Here is a 14,522-nt window from a genome sequence, read left to right as displayed (position 1 = left end):
TTGCCTGTAAACCCTTTATCCAACCAGTGGTTAGATGATGTCAACTTTACATACGTGTTTTTAAATATTTTAAATAGGTATGCTTATGATTTATTCAAGTTTTTTTTTGTAGTCAATCCTCCGAACCAAACAAGTTGCGGTGTGTAATTTCCTATCTTGATTACTGTCGATCTTCCAAGCTACTATATTCAAAAGGCCTTCTAATATCACGTCGTGTCTGGTCACATTTGGATCTACTAAAATGCATATCAGCAGATCTTACGACAAATCATGACTTCGAGTCAATGTGCTATCGTTTGATGAACGCCCTATCATCTACTCACCTTCCATGTTTATTAGTTGATAACACATTAACAAGTGATGGAATGGCTTTTAAGACACATCTTCCAGTGGTGAGTCCAATTATCATTATTGCTTTGGGACTGGAAGATTAAAAGGTCTGGAATTTTATGGTATAATAAGCGTGACTCGAACAGTGGTAACGGTTCGTTTTTGGGTTCGTATGTACGAGCTAATTCAATGAATACCAGGTAGATTTCCCACACATTTGGGGATGTTTGGTAAATATTAAACCTACTAACAGGATCTCAGGTACTAGTTGTTGGTTGTATAATACCTGTAACATAGTTTTTTACCCCTAATAGTTTGTTGGGTAAATTCATTCCTGCAGATGTATACAAAGTATTAACACTATGAACACCATGTATATATGCCTTTTCCTAAGTAAATCCGTAACATTTTGTCCGATCCTTCATAATTTGTAGTATTAGATAGAGTTGGTAGGTTTGTATCATTTCTTCCTGACGTTTCCATCATTGATATTCTGAAAACTCAACGAAATGCATTTTGATCTCATACAAGAGAACAACTTATACTGTTTCCTACTAAAAGCCATTTTTTATTAACCAAAAAAGTAATACTTATTAACCAAGTATACATTTATGTGCTTAGTTTTGAGTTAAATATTGTGTAATGATTTGTAATACCTTAGAAATCAATATAAGTTTAACTGAGTTCCAACCCATTGTCCGATATTTGAAGACATGGTCTAACCACTAAACCACTCCTCCAAATACAAGCCACTGAAATGACATTTATTCAGCTGATAGTTATTTTCAGTAAATATCGTCCCTGCTCCTCATCTCAAGATATCAAGTACTACAGCTATATTCTCAGAAACCTCCATGTACCTTGGTACTAGACTTAAACCTGGTGAATGTAACAGATCAGACCAGTCAGGGTTGTGCATGCTTATTGAAGCCAGACAATGTTTTATAAATTTGCCTTCCCATAGAATATTAAGTAATATGGTGCATCTATAAGATCAGTCCTGATTTTTATAACATCCGGCATCTTCTAGCTGACAGCCTTCGATGACTCCGTATCCAGTTTACATTGTTTATCCAGAATTTGTATTAGTATCTTCGTCTAAATACTGTTTATGATCTTTCCATAATAACGTCACCTTATCACATAAGATTTGTCGGTTGGAATAAATCCAACTTACTCCAATATTTTTCACATCGATCGTTGCCTGGTAATCATTGAGTAGGTCCCTAAGTGTTGAAGCGAGAGGTTGATTTAGAACATGTTTATATGAGGTGACAGAAAGTTGTCTCAAGTCAATAATTATTAATCTATTGTAACTCCTTACAGGGAGTCACAAATATCACAACCGATTGTTTTTTGTTCCCTAACGTAACCCTAGCAACAATCATGCCTCAATCTTTTTTTAGACGTAATAAAGATTTCCAAGTCTCCCTTAACATTTCTAATTGGTCATAAAAGTTTCCCCTTATCTTCGTAATCTCACCGTAATTTCTGTGGTTCTACGTTTTCATAAGATTTCTATGTTTCCAAGTAGAATGATTAATATATTTTTTAATGTACGATCCTGTTTTCTAAATTACAGGTTCATTTTATGGGTTCTCGTGTAGGAGGAGAATTATTGAGTGGGGGCATATCACAAACTGCGCATTTGTTCTCAAAATACCCAGATCTAATCGCTGTTATCCCCTTATGTCCTCGTTTGGTAGATGGTGAAACTCTTTGGGTGGATCATGTTCGAGGACCGTTCCTACCTCAAGCTCTTGGGCTTTCTGTGAAAACTGATTACTCTTTTGAAAAAGCTGTTAATTGGAGTCGCTTTATTTTGCTAAACGGTAATCAGTATCCAGCATGGATGTCTGAGGTCCAATATTCTGCCCAGTGTTTGGTTAGAGAGATTATTCTAGTCTCCTCTGGTCTCTTTCCCAACGAACTAAAGTATAACAGTGACGTAAGTCTTTATGTAGTTGAGACCGTATAACTGTTGCTGGATAGTGCTTATCTGTGCATAAAAATTGTACAGTAAAGTTGATAGTCATATTTACACTTTTTGCAGTAGCTGAAATTACGAGATATCTAATAAGTCAGTAGCTTTTTTGTTAGTTGTATGAAATTTCGATAAAATTCTTGATTTGTGAAGTTAGGTATTCTAACTAATCTTCTTGTATCATACGTATTTCATTCCATAACATAAATCCACGGACTTTATAAATGCGCATACGTCTCTATACTTATTAAAACAACTTACCAAGAACTGTTAGTAGAGTTGTTTGGTCAAGTGTGAGATAGAAAAAAACGAATTATTACTTTACCAGATAATTTTTCGTTGTAGACATATATTCAGTTGGAGAAAATATCACTCTTCAAATTACCTATCTCATTTGGTAGGATTTCAAGAAATAAGTTTCCCAGCTAACATATTTTGCTTGAGTTATTACATTAGTCAAGTTCGACTACAACACCGAAATGACAGTTGCATTTTGGATATGATTGGAGACAACTAATCTTTTGATTATCCATTCACTTTAAAATTTAATTGCAAAATCTCAGTGCATATTACACTATTTTTTCCTGTTTGTTTTCAGCTTATTCGCCCCAGTCTTTTCAGTCCTCTATGGTGGGACTATCTTGCTTCCAAACCAGGTAGCTCAGCTAGTCCTTTTTTCTGGAAGTTATCTTTTTATTCTCACAAAATATACCCGAACGATATGAAGAATATGACATTACATCAAACTGTCAGTATTCCGGTTCCTAAAACTCAACCAATTGTTTATTGATAGACAAGTTTGTAATTAATTGAGGTGTTTATATTCCTAAATGATTATCTCTATTAATAACTTCTAATGTAAGGATTCACGTCATTAAAAACAATATATTTTTCATATACTTATGTTAGTGTAACGCCATCATTAGCGACAATTTAAATATTTATGAAGGAACTGCTGTAGAAAACCCGGATTTTGTAGTCCTTTCCTCTAGGACCGTAAGTTCACACTATCTATTAAAAAAAGTAGCGTCTTGTTTGTTTTTTGGTGTTAAGGGATTTCCTTGTTGTTGTAAATCCGTAATGATAATTAGTTGCAGCTTATGGTAGCATACATTAAACTGACTGTTATCACAAAAAATCTAGCATATTTCGATTGCTGACGTTGGGCAATATTCCAAAGGGTTATTATCACAATATCGTATAGTAACTAATACAGTTTAGTAATCGTGTACAAATTTGAATGTTAGCTCATAGATCGCTTCTTTTGTATCATTATCAGAAATACTACCTGGAGAAATGTCCTGGCTGATTACCTACAATTGAACGTCAAGTTTTTAATGCAATGAACCTTAACTGCACCTTAATAGCATTTTAAAGGGGGTGGTAAATATTTTTATTCTCAGGAATGGCGTAGTCTTTTTCTATACACTTCAGAGAATTCTGCAATAATTTCATTGACTTTCTGCATTAAACATCTTTCGAATTGATCTCTGCAAAAAACTTTAGTGAGTATATATATGTGTGTGGTTTTTTTCATCTTTAGATGTCCAGTCCCAATATGTAAAGAATAGGTCAATCGAACCAAGTAATCCATCAATTTATCTCCGTAACACCGAAATAAAGTGGATACAAACCAATATCACTAGTGATATGCTAAAATTTGTTGATAAATTCGTCTGCGGAATTATGTGTGATATTCAAAATACCATAAAAATGATGCAAGTCAATAAATCATCTCGTAATACAAACAAACCTGATTCATTATCACAACAATCTCAAAATACATATGATCATAAATCATCAGTCCAGTCCACTTTAAATGTAGTAAACTCTCTATTAAATATAAGCAAAATGGATTACAGACTATACAGTAATTTTGGTCGATTTACCACAAATCGTCCCGATTCTGGGTTTGTTAAATTATTTTATTATTTTTTTTTGTAAATCATGAATTATGCATCGTGTTTAACTGGGCATTTTGTTGAACATTATAGACCATCTTAGTTAAAATGAACTTTTTATACAGGAAAGGAAGATTGGTCAAACTGACAAAACTCAAGGTTGTTAGTTTCGTGTTTGGAAGAATGTCACAGTAATTTTAGGTTCAAGGATAAATCAATTGTCTGATAGACTATTGTTTAGTGTAACGATGCTAATGTTTTTTTTATGAACAGTCGTTTTCATTGATTCTCTTATTTTATATTTGGAAAGAAGTCGACACTAATACAGCACTTTATACTGTCAAGTGGTAAAGATTCTTAAAGTATAGACAGAATTTTACTATTTATATATTTTCAAAAATATTATCTGTAAATAATCCCATGTAAATATTCTTTTAGTTTTATTGTCATTCACCTGAGTTATCGATTTTGTCTTCAAGCAATTCGAAACCGATTCAGTGTCGGTAGCAGTAAACTTTCGTCCACGTACAAAACCTTTTGTTATAATGTCATTAAACGTCTCCCGCTAGTTTTTATTTGTATTTACCATGTCCTAATATCTATAGTGCTTACATCCGATGTTGAGAATTAAAAGTTAATAATTACCTCTAGTTCCTTTATACTGGGTTTTCAAATCATCAACATCAGACTACATGTGTCGCTAACCAAAACTACCTTATATGTATGTATATTTTGCTTCCAAGTCATTTTTGTGTGTATGGGACATTTTAACTGCATAACATCCAGTATTCTTAGTTGAAGACTGGTTGCCTTGTGAGTTACCTAAACTGCATAGAAACATTCAGTTATAATGGTTATGGGAAGTCTTTTAGAGTCAGTCCTTGTGTGTATGTTTTTTGTGAATCTCGAACGAACGACGCCGTTTTTTGTTAAGTATACTAATGGCACTTTCGTTTTGTGTAACAAGAAAAATTATCCGGATAAGATGCTTAAAGCTTAAAGTAAATTTCATCCTAATAATACATTCATAATGAGACATAAAAGAAAATATCTAGGTGTTTCTCAGAGAAATGAGGCATACATTAGAAATAATCCTAGATTGGGCAATACCTAAGCCTTCACAGCTTCTACCTTATAATCCATAAATACGGACTGGAAACAGCGCTTTACCATGAATTTATAAAAGTTCAAGGCCCCCAAATGTCCTGGTGCGGCCGAGAGTGAGGTGACCCCCCCTCTCTCTTAAAAATGCTCTCACACGGCTACGCGTATACAGCCTCTGCCAGAGAAGTCCTACTCACTGCCTTCTCGTAGCATTACTGTTGTTTACGAAATTGAGAGGACGAAAAGTTAATGGCCGGAGCTTTAACCGGGTTGGTAGACACGGAAAGTCCACCTAGGGGAGTTGGAAAACCCTGATTTCAAACTAATGGTGCACATGGGCTCCAGGAACCTAAGGAAACGAATGACGTATGAACCTATTGTTAGTCCACCGGCTACCATAGCACTGTATCTTCTAACGTTGCTTCACTGCCTTGTGAGTTAGACCTTTAGGTCAAAGGCTCCGGATGTAGCCCCTTAAGAAAACCACCTGTTTCGGTCCACGCACCCGGGCGGTATCACAGCCCATACACAAATCAAGTGACTTGTGCGGCGCATATGTGTCTGGTGTCTACTTGTACCAATATTTATTTGTTCAAATAAATAAATAAAATACAATAACGAATAGTCGTTTTTCAGAAAGTGACTACCCTTAAGCGTTCATCAAAAAACATAGTACTACAAACTTACAAAATCACATTATTTCTGATTGACGCTAAAAAGTGACTAAATCATCATTATTATTTAACTTTAACTATTTACTAAATAAAGAAAGCATTCCTTTCTACGCTTTTCGTTTTATAGAAATATGACCACCTCCAATTGTTCACCTCAAGCCAACTGTTTTGAACATCCGGATGTTGATAAAACAGTTGTTTATCATTATGCTGATGAATTAGTAGGAGAACATTTAGAATATGTACGCCTTTTCTATTTATTTATTTATGTAATCCTTGTATATTTTTAATATCAACAAGAATAATTATATTTCATTGGTTCCATGAGATATACTTTTGAAGTGATTTTCATCACGAATTAATTCCAGTTAGAAAACGTGTTACTACCGAGTGGATTGGATTTGAATGGCATATAAATCTACTTTCGTCACTGGCTACCATGGCATAACACTATCTAATGTTATTCCACTGTTTTATGATTTGGAATCTTGCTCAATAGCTTGGAGAGTAGTGAGAACTACCTTCAGTTTAGTCGCTTTGAAATCTTTCTACATTTCACACAAACCATAACTATCACGACTAACTGAATGAAAAATGTATAATCACTCTCTTCAATCAAGAAAAATCAACAGTTACGAAAAATGCATTTGTATTGTTTGTTTAAATCATCCCATTAATATTTACGATTGTAATTGATAATGCGATAGTGTTTAAAGTAAACGGTACTTGATTTAAGTCTCTAAATGAACATCAACTCTGAGATCCAGGCTTATCCAACTGATAAGTACCACGTAGGATGAAATGCGCGTCCTAGATTTTACTGTTAGCCACCATCTATCTTTGCTTATAAGTTATGAAAGGTTTAAAATTATAACTTGTTATTTGCAATGTGAGTTATTAAACTAAATACCCTAATGAGCTACAGATCTTTATACTTTTGTAGTGAACAGAACACTGGTTGGGGACAATCGAATGTATTTAAGCAAAAATTACAGACTATCTTAGTAAATTCTGACAACCATACAATGAACAGTCAATTTGCAAATTAACAACCAATAGTCTCGATCTTCACTGTTTCTTCTCTAATTCCATTGTTCGTCCATTTTCCTTCCGATCGCTCTTCGTTTCAGTTCTTTCCTCATCGGTCTTCTGCGAAAATACATTCTATGTCTAACCAACACCACATACTACTTATATGGATATAAGTAGACCACACCACACTTTCAATCAGAAGGTAGTTTAGGCAAAATCCAATAAACAGTATTGTGTAGTACTTCTTAAAACAAGATTTAGTGTTTACTTAGTTCCTATATAAGTACGTATTTTATCTCTTGGTTTTAACTTTCTTCTAAATTTTCTTTTAATAGGGTCAACAGCTATCCGCTTTACATACTCATCATTTGTATACATATGTTGATAAATTAATTTCCAATGCATTCCAAAATGCCAACAAATTGATGAGTTGGTCGAATCTACTGTCTAAGCAAATACTTAGTGAAGTCAAATATTCATGTGTGTCCCATGATCATAATAATGGTTCCAATATGATGAAGTCAATGAATGATGATATGGCTGTTGAATTTAATAGAACAAATTCTACCATTAATGTTGCCAGTAACCGGTTACATGAAGATCATCATATAGATGAAAAATCTCCACAACATCAGATAAACCAACAGAATGGTTCTTTCAAGTGTGAGAAGAAATGTCCCACAGACGATCTAGATGAAAATCAGTCCCATCAAATCTTAAATAAGTGTCCATCTCCAGAGTTGTGTCATATGTTTTCAACACAAACAAATAATTCTTCATTAGTCAAGGTAATTTCGTTTGTAAACAATCACTTGAAATTCCGATATATTTCGTTTTGAATGGGTTAAACTATAAACTGGAGACCATTATGACTGTATCCCAACCGTAGCTGATACCTCGACATGGAAATCGGGCTTAGCTATCGTGATGACTCAACCGAGCTATATTGGCCGTAACACGTGTTCCTTTACGTCCTACCATGGCAGCCAGGTCGGTTGAAGAACGGTAAGACTGAAAGCAACAACTTAAAGCTCGAGGGCGAAGTCCTACTGCTGATTGTAGGGGGATGCGACAGCAGTAAGGTGTTCCCATTGGACAACCAGGATCTGCGGCGATGCTGTCTTCTCACAATGGGAAGAGGGAGTTAAAATAGATCGACCCTGAAAATTTCATATCTCACCTTACCTCACAGACTTCCACCTCTAGTGGTAAAGCGTTTGGAAGTGCGAAGCTAACACACTAAAAAGCTCTCATAAAAAGGCTTTGGGTGATCGGCCTCAGGTAGTTGTTCCTTGGGATCTACGGCCATGCGCAAAGATCCCTAGGACCACCACTGTAAAGAGATGTGTCGAGAACTGTTTTCAGTTTTGGGTAGGGAGTTGGTTAGTTTTACTTGTTAATTAGAGTTCCCATCAACCATTACGGATTGATCTCTGACAAAATGTATGCTTGGTACAGACTGTGCTATGTGTAACACCAAAAGCATGATCAATTGTGTCAGTCGGAGAGTATGCTGTTTGTCAGTTTTCTCAGACCTGATCTACAACCTTAAAACATGAGTGTTTAAGTGAAAAACATAAATAAATTCCAACTATTTATTGGTGTCTAATTCCTGCTACTGTCGAAACGTTATTCATGTATGCTGAAATAATTTTTAATTTTAACCATAGGGTTTACCGTAATACACATAAATCATGTCGATAAATTCCTTCGAATAACCCTGACAAAGTAAAGTGATGAAAATTTTATTTTTATTGAATAATACTATTCTAACTGCCTTTCACTCTTTTAGGATACTAATGAACAATACATGAAGACACATTCGATTAAATACTCAAACCAATTAATATCAAGTTGTATAAATTCTGAAAAACTCCTGTCTCCACAACCTGATTCCATTATGACTGATCTACCTCATGTTTTCATTTCAGAAAGACTCTTCGAATTTTCTAATAGTATAGCTGTACAATGTCTTATTTCAGCATTTGGGGAAATTTACATCCAAAGAATGTCTTATCATTTGAATCAAGTGGGTTTTTGAGAATGATTATTTTCTGTATTATGTATTTTTTCAAAAATTATCTAAAATTAAAAGTTATTTTTATATTTTTAAATGATTTTTAACAATAGGATTTAAAAATGATGTTCCACTATATTTTAAACTCATTCACTAATTTTACTGCTGCCCAATAGTGATATGCTTAAGCTAAGTCGATTTTCTCGGTAACGAACGAAGGCCAATGACACAGTGACACGATAGGCTAGTCAGATCCGTTGTCCCAGGCCCCGCTAACTAGAGGAAGAAGTCCAAGGCGAAGTAGGGGAATATATATTCCGTAAGCAGCCGAGTACAAGCAAGTCATAAGGGGATAATTTGTCCTTGGGCAGCATTACAAAATAGCACACTCAAAGATACAACAGACCACTAGCATTTAAGATATTTTACAAATGGGAAATACAACTTGAAGGTGAAGAGAGCGCCTTCGGCGCGAAAACAAGGAAACTCAAATTTTCAAAATAAAATTACAAAATTAAGCCATTTACCAAGTAAGTTCTGGGGATTTGACATCCCCAACAAATAGTTGATGTTTTGATCAATCAAACTGACAAATGAATACAGTGGAATGTATTGTTATTATTACTTAATTTGTACAAAATCATTTATTTAGCAAGTCATAGTGAAATATGAAAGTATATTGTTGCTGTCTGTTAAACCTTCTTTTGGTTATTCATCGTGTGAAAGTACTACAATATTAAGTAAATACAACTTGTATTAGTTAAAATTGTAACTTTTAAATAAGTTTCATAGCTCTGTCAATAAAAACTTCTGATCGAGAACCTGAAATCTTCTAGTCTGAATTTGGTTATAATCTAAGTTTTCTTTGAACTTCGAATCCAACTTTTACACAGATACATAAATATGAAGACTGAAGTTGAAAGAAAAATTAGATTATAACCGAATTCGGACTAAACGATTTCAGGTTCTTAACCAGATGTTTTTATCAATACAACAAATCTTACTTTGACACAGATACATAATTATGAAGACTGTTGTATTTTGTCATTAGAAGTCCATTGGCTATATATTTACATTATAATTACTATTATTACGACTTAACTAACTAATTTGCAGCATGTTGCTGTATGCTATAACTTACCTATTTGACTTCGAACTATTGAAAAAACACTTGGAAGCTACATTGTGTAGCTCGGACTCACTAAGGATGCGTATATTGTATATAACTGGGTGTATAAATTTACAAAGAGCCGTTAAGCTGCCTACTGTTTTTGTCATCAGCATAATGTCTTAGTGGGATGAATTTCTACTGAAGATCATTAGCTATGTACAGTTTTATGTAATATACATTAAAGCTTATCCATAGCATTCGTGTATGCTACTTTATTATCAGAAGGGCTTCATGTAAATTACTGAGTTATAATCCAGCAAATCACCTTTCTAACCATATCAGTGGCCAGTCACTAAGTCACAGGTTTGAGTCCCACTCTTTCTCTCTACTTCGGTTTGGGCAACTGAATAGTATCACTAGCCCTCATACTTGGAATATGGTCTTAAGCCAAATAAACGAATCTGTGCCTGGAAGATGAATCAAATCTAACGTCAGTTTATATTTATTATTGACTTCTCAGATGACTGGATAATATCACTACTTATTTATCGAAAGTGTTTATCTTTTACTCTTTTCTTTATACTTTCAAAGAGTCCTTCAAGGAATACAACTCCTGACTTAATCATGAGCAACAATAATCAAGATCCATCGAAATTAAATCAATACAATCATTCTAACATACGACCTCCAGGTTTAATATTAGATTGTGGGCTAGAAGAATATTCCTCCAACTATTACGCAGATCCACAACTACGTATTTTAATCCAATGGATATCAGCTACACTAGTTTATAATTCTCCTTGTTCTAAATTGAGTTATTTAGGTAGTAAAATGAATTCATTATCGGACGAGAATAAAAATAATGATAATAGTGATTTAAACAAGGAATTAAAAAATCTCAAAGATGAAATTTCCATGGAGCACTCATGTTCACCTTTGGTTTGTTGTACAAATGGTAATTCAAAATTAAAAGAGGTAAATTATTTACAAATATTATTTATTAAATAATCAGTTATAAAAATGACCTAGTAGTTATATAGTGCTTGAGTTCTAATTACAAAGTTTCAACTTAAAAACTCCGTTCCGTTCACTTTAGTTTGAACAGCCTGATGTTATCATCATCATGGCAGTTTTTGATGTAGTCTTAGAAACTACAGTGGACAATCAACTTGATGCTTTGATGACAACCGTATCTTGTGAAAATCCACTTAATATGCTTCAAGTCTTAAACTCTCACTACTTGAGTATTCAGTTTGAACGCTTATTGTTACTCCTTTAAACCAGTTATAAATTTATGCGGACGTTGTTGTCGTCAATGGTAACAAACACAGCTTCTATTGACGGAGTTTTTGAGTCGATGGATCAGAGAGTACTTATCACTCCTGCAAACACGAACAAAGTGATTACGAAAAACGGGATTTACAAACTAGTGATTAATTTTTGGTTATGGGAGACAACTACCCATTTATTAACTAGCTTAGAGGGGTAGCAGTAAGCGCTAAACAGGAGGAATATGGCCTTGTTAGATGAACAGACATTATAACATCGAAAGGATTAATCAGTAGAGACATCTATTGAAAGGAGCGGATGATTCAGGAATCGAGAGCGGAAAGACTCACCAAAGCAACTGTAGCAAAAGAAAAATGTGCCATTTTTGTATCTGTGTGTTTTCAAACTGAATATCTAATTAATGAGAGTACGGAAAGACATACTGCCTTTGTGGGGTGGTATTAAGTTCGCTTACATTTTGTCCTTTATCCTCTCCTCATTCAACTTATTTTTCATTCATTATTTTATATTACTTGCTAATATTCAGTAACCAGTTTCGTTTATAATAATCCCAGGACGTATAATGTGATGTGCGCTTTTCGTTGTGAAATATTCTCAAGTATTTACATAAACCAATAACATTTACTTTATTTCTCAAAATAATCACACTCTGTCAGCCCTTGTAATAGTTGATTTCAGTTTTCGTGTGTTCTTTGGATCTTTGTTTAGACGCGAAAACTTTCATATTTGTGAGTTTCTAGCCCCCATTCTGATTGTTCATAATCATTATTGACTCTAGATACAGTTACTGACTGTTATTTATGCTATCATATGTTGTAATAAATGTTTTTGTCATAACCACGAGAAGCCTCTTTCTTTTCAGATGTTTAGACACGTTAATCTAAATCGTTTAGTTAGGCACTTCGATAGAACTAACACTAACTCTGAGGACAGCGGTTTTATAATTCACACTTCCCTGAATGTTAAAATTGTATCATGAACCAAAGTTGAAAAGCTTGGATAATAAAATTTAAAAAATTGAAAATAAAAATAAGGGAGAATCAACTTTGTAAGAAAATATTAGATATTAGACGAATATCGGTCGATATCTGAGTGAAAGTAATAAGTCAATAATGTCTTCAAGTCATATTAGCAAGTAATATAATATCATATGTCTAAAAGAATGTAAAGGAATGACAGTGAATAATTAATCCAAAGGCGTAATTAGCAATACTATTATACCAAAACTTCATTTTTATTTTAGATTGATCTTATATAAACTTACTTACTTACGTCTGTTACCCGTCGTGGAGGAGCATAGGCCGCACACCAGCATTCTCCATCCAACCCTGTCCTCACCAATTCTTTCCAGTTAATATTCGTCCTTTTCATATCTGCTTCTATTTCATGGCATAACGTGTTCTTTGGCCTTCCTCGTTTCCGCTTCCCTTCCGGATTCCAAGTTAGGGCTTGCCTCGTGATGCAGTTTGTTGATTTCCTCAATGTATGTCCTATCCACTTCTAACGTCTTTCCCTAAGTTCCTCTTCAGCTGGAAGCTGGTTCGTCCTCTCCCATGAAACGCTGTTGCTGATAGTCTCCGGCCAGTGAATGTTGAGTATTTTGCGTAAACAACTATTTATAAATACTTGTACCTTCCTAACGATGGATGTAGTAGTTCTCCACGTTTGAGCTCTCCGTATAGTAGGACTGTCTCAACGTTCGTATTGAAGATTCTGACTTTGAAATTAGTTGACAGTTGTTTTGAGTCCCATATGTTCTTCAATTGTAAGAATGCTATCCTTGCTCGCCTTTACATCTGCAATACTATTGTACTAAAACTTCCTTTTTATTTTAGATTGATCTCATATTAACACTACACTTAATTCATACTAAAATTAAATAGTGACAAGTTTATGATATTCATAAATGCTCATTGTCACAATCCTAATCCAAACCGTTTTTGAAAATATGAACCAAGCATAGTAACAATTAGGTTATTATTTAAATGATTTCTTTGCTTAAGTATTTTTTTTATTTTCAATGAATATATATACCTGCTTCAGTTTGGGCACCTGGGTAGTATCACAACCCTCACACAAATCAAATGAGATTTGTGTGGCACTTATATATCTGGTGCCTCCCTGTACCAATATTTATGTTTATATATATAAATATATTTATGACCAAATCTATATACTTCATGTATTTTATTTTGTTTTTTTTTAATTTCTACCTTCATAATTAGCTTCAAACAGTTGTTTCACTAGTATACAAAGCTTCATGGACTGCTAAAGATTTATTCAATGCCATATTGAACTATTTTCATTATAGATCTGAACATTTAAAACTTTCAAGTAATAATAATAATAATCATGGTACTTGTTTCAATTTTCGAAATATATCAATACCAGAAGAACAATCTAAAAGAGCCATTTTATCTTTATTTGATTATCTTATTCAACAGTTACCTCACAATGTTTCACAATGAATGTTCCTTCTTTCCTTTTTCTTTAATTCTTTCTCTTTGAATATATTCAATGTGTACATATTTCTGCATTAAACTATGAAAAAAAAGATCTTTGAAAAACTATGATTATTTTCATTTCATTTATTTATTCATGTTAATAAATTAATTTTGATATAAATTGTTTATTATCACTTATTTTCACAGTTGAAATCATTAGTCAATTGAAGCTAGACCACCAAGGGAAACCCGGAAGCACTGGACAGCCGTTTCGTCCTATTGTGGGACTCCCCAGTAGTGCGCATCCACGATCCCGCACTCGCGAGATTCGAACCCAGGACCTACCAGTCCCGCGCCAGAGCACTTAACCGACAGACCACTGAGCCGGCATCCAACGGTGTTAATGTCTAACTTCAACCAATCCACGAAAGTTGAGCAACCGTTTAACAATTGTCTTCAGTGAGTTCCTATCTCACAAGAGACGTGGTTGAACTCCACTGGTTACTGCTTTTCACTAGAACTCCAGGAAATATCTCTTGAAGTCAGTCACTAGTGAGTATATGATTATAATCAGAAGGAGTTTTGTGGAGATTTCAGTATTTTCATAGTTGAAATCGTGAGTCAGTTGAGGAGTC

At 34.1% G+C, this 14,522-nt stretch overlaps 1 protein-coding gene across 1 annotated transcript; it reads left to right on the top strand.

Moving 5' to 3' along the window:
• Window positions 1-299: 299 nt before the first annotated feature.
• On the top strand, window positions 300-11,432 carry Smp_161260 (hypothetical protein; the record flags this gene model as incomplete). Its single annotated transcript, XM_018795854.1, has 9 exons — window positions 300-392; window positions 1,913-2,278; window positions 2,913-2,970; window positions 3,858-4,224; window positions 6,121-6,235; window positions 7,361-7,813; window positions 8,818-9,054; window positions 10,745-11,092; window positions 11,250-11,432. 9 exons carry the CDS (start codon window positions 300-302, stop codon window positions 11,430-11,432), a joined length of 2,220 nt encoding a protein of 739 aa, XP_018646928.1.
• Between the last annotated feature and the right edge of the window lie 3,090 nt (window positions 11,433-14,522).

Source organism: Schistosoma mansoni, assembly GCF_000237925.1.
Source record: "Schistosoma mansoni, WGS project CABG00000000 data, supercontig 0177, strain Puerto Rico, whole genome shotgun sequence".
In the NCBI taxonomy this organism is placed as follows: domain Eukaryota; kingdom Metazoa; phylum Platyhelminthes; class Trematoda; order Strigeidida; family Schistosomatidae; genus Schistosoma; species Schistosoma mansoni.
The sequence above is the reverse complement of the archived record's forward strand: the minus strand, read 5'-3'. Positions and strand labels throughout refer to the sequence as shown.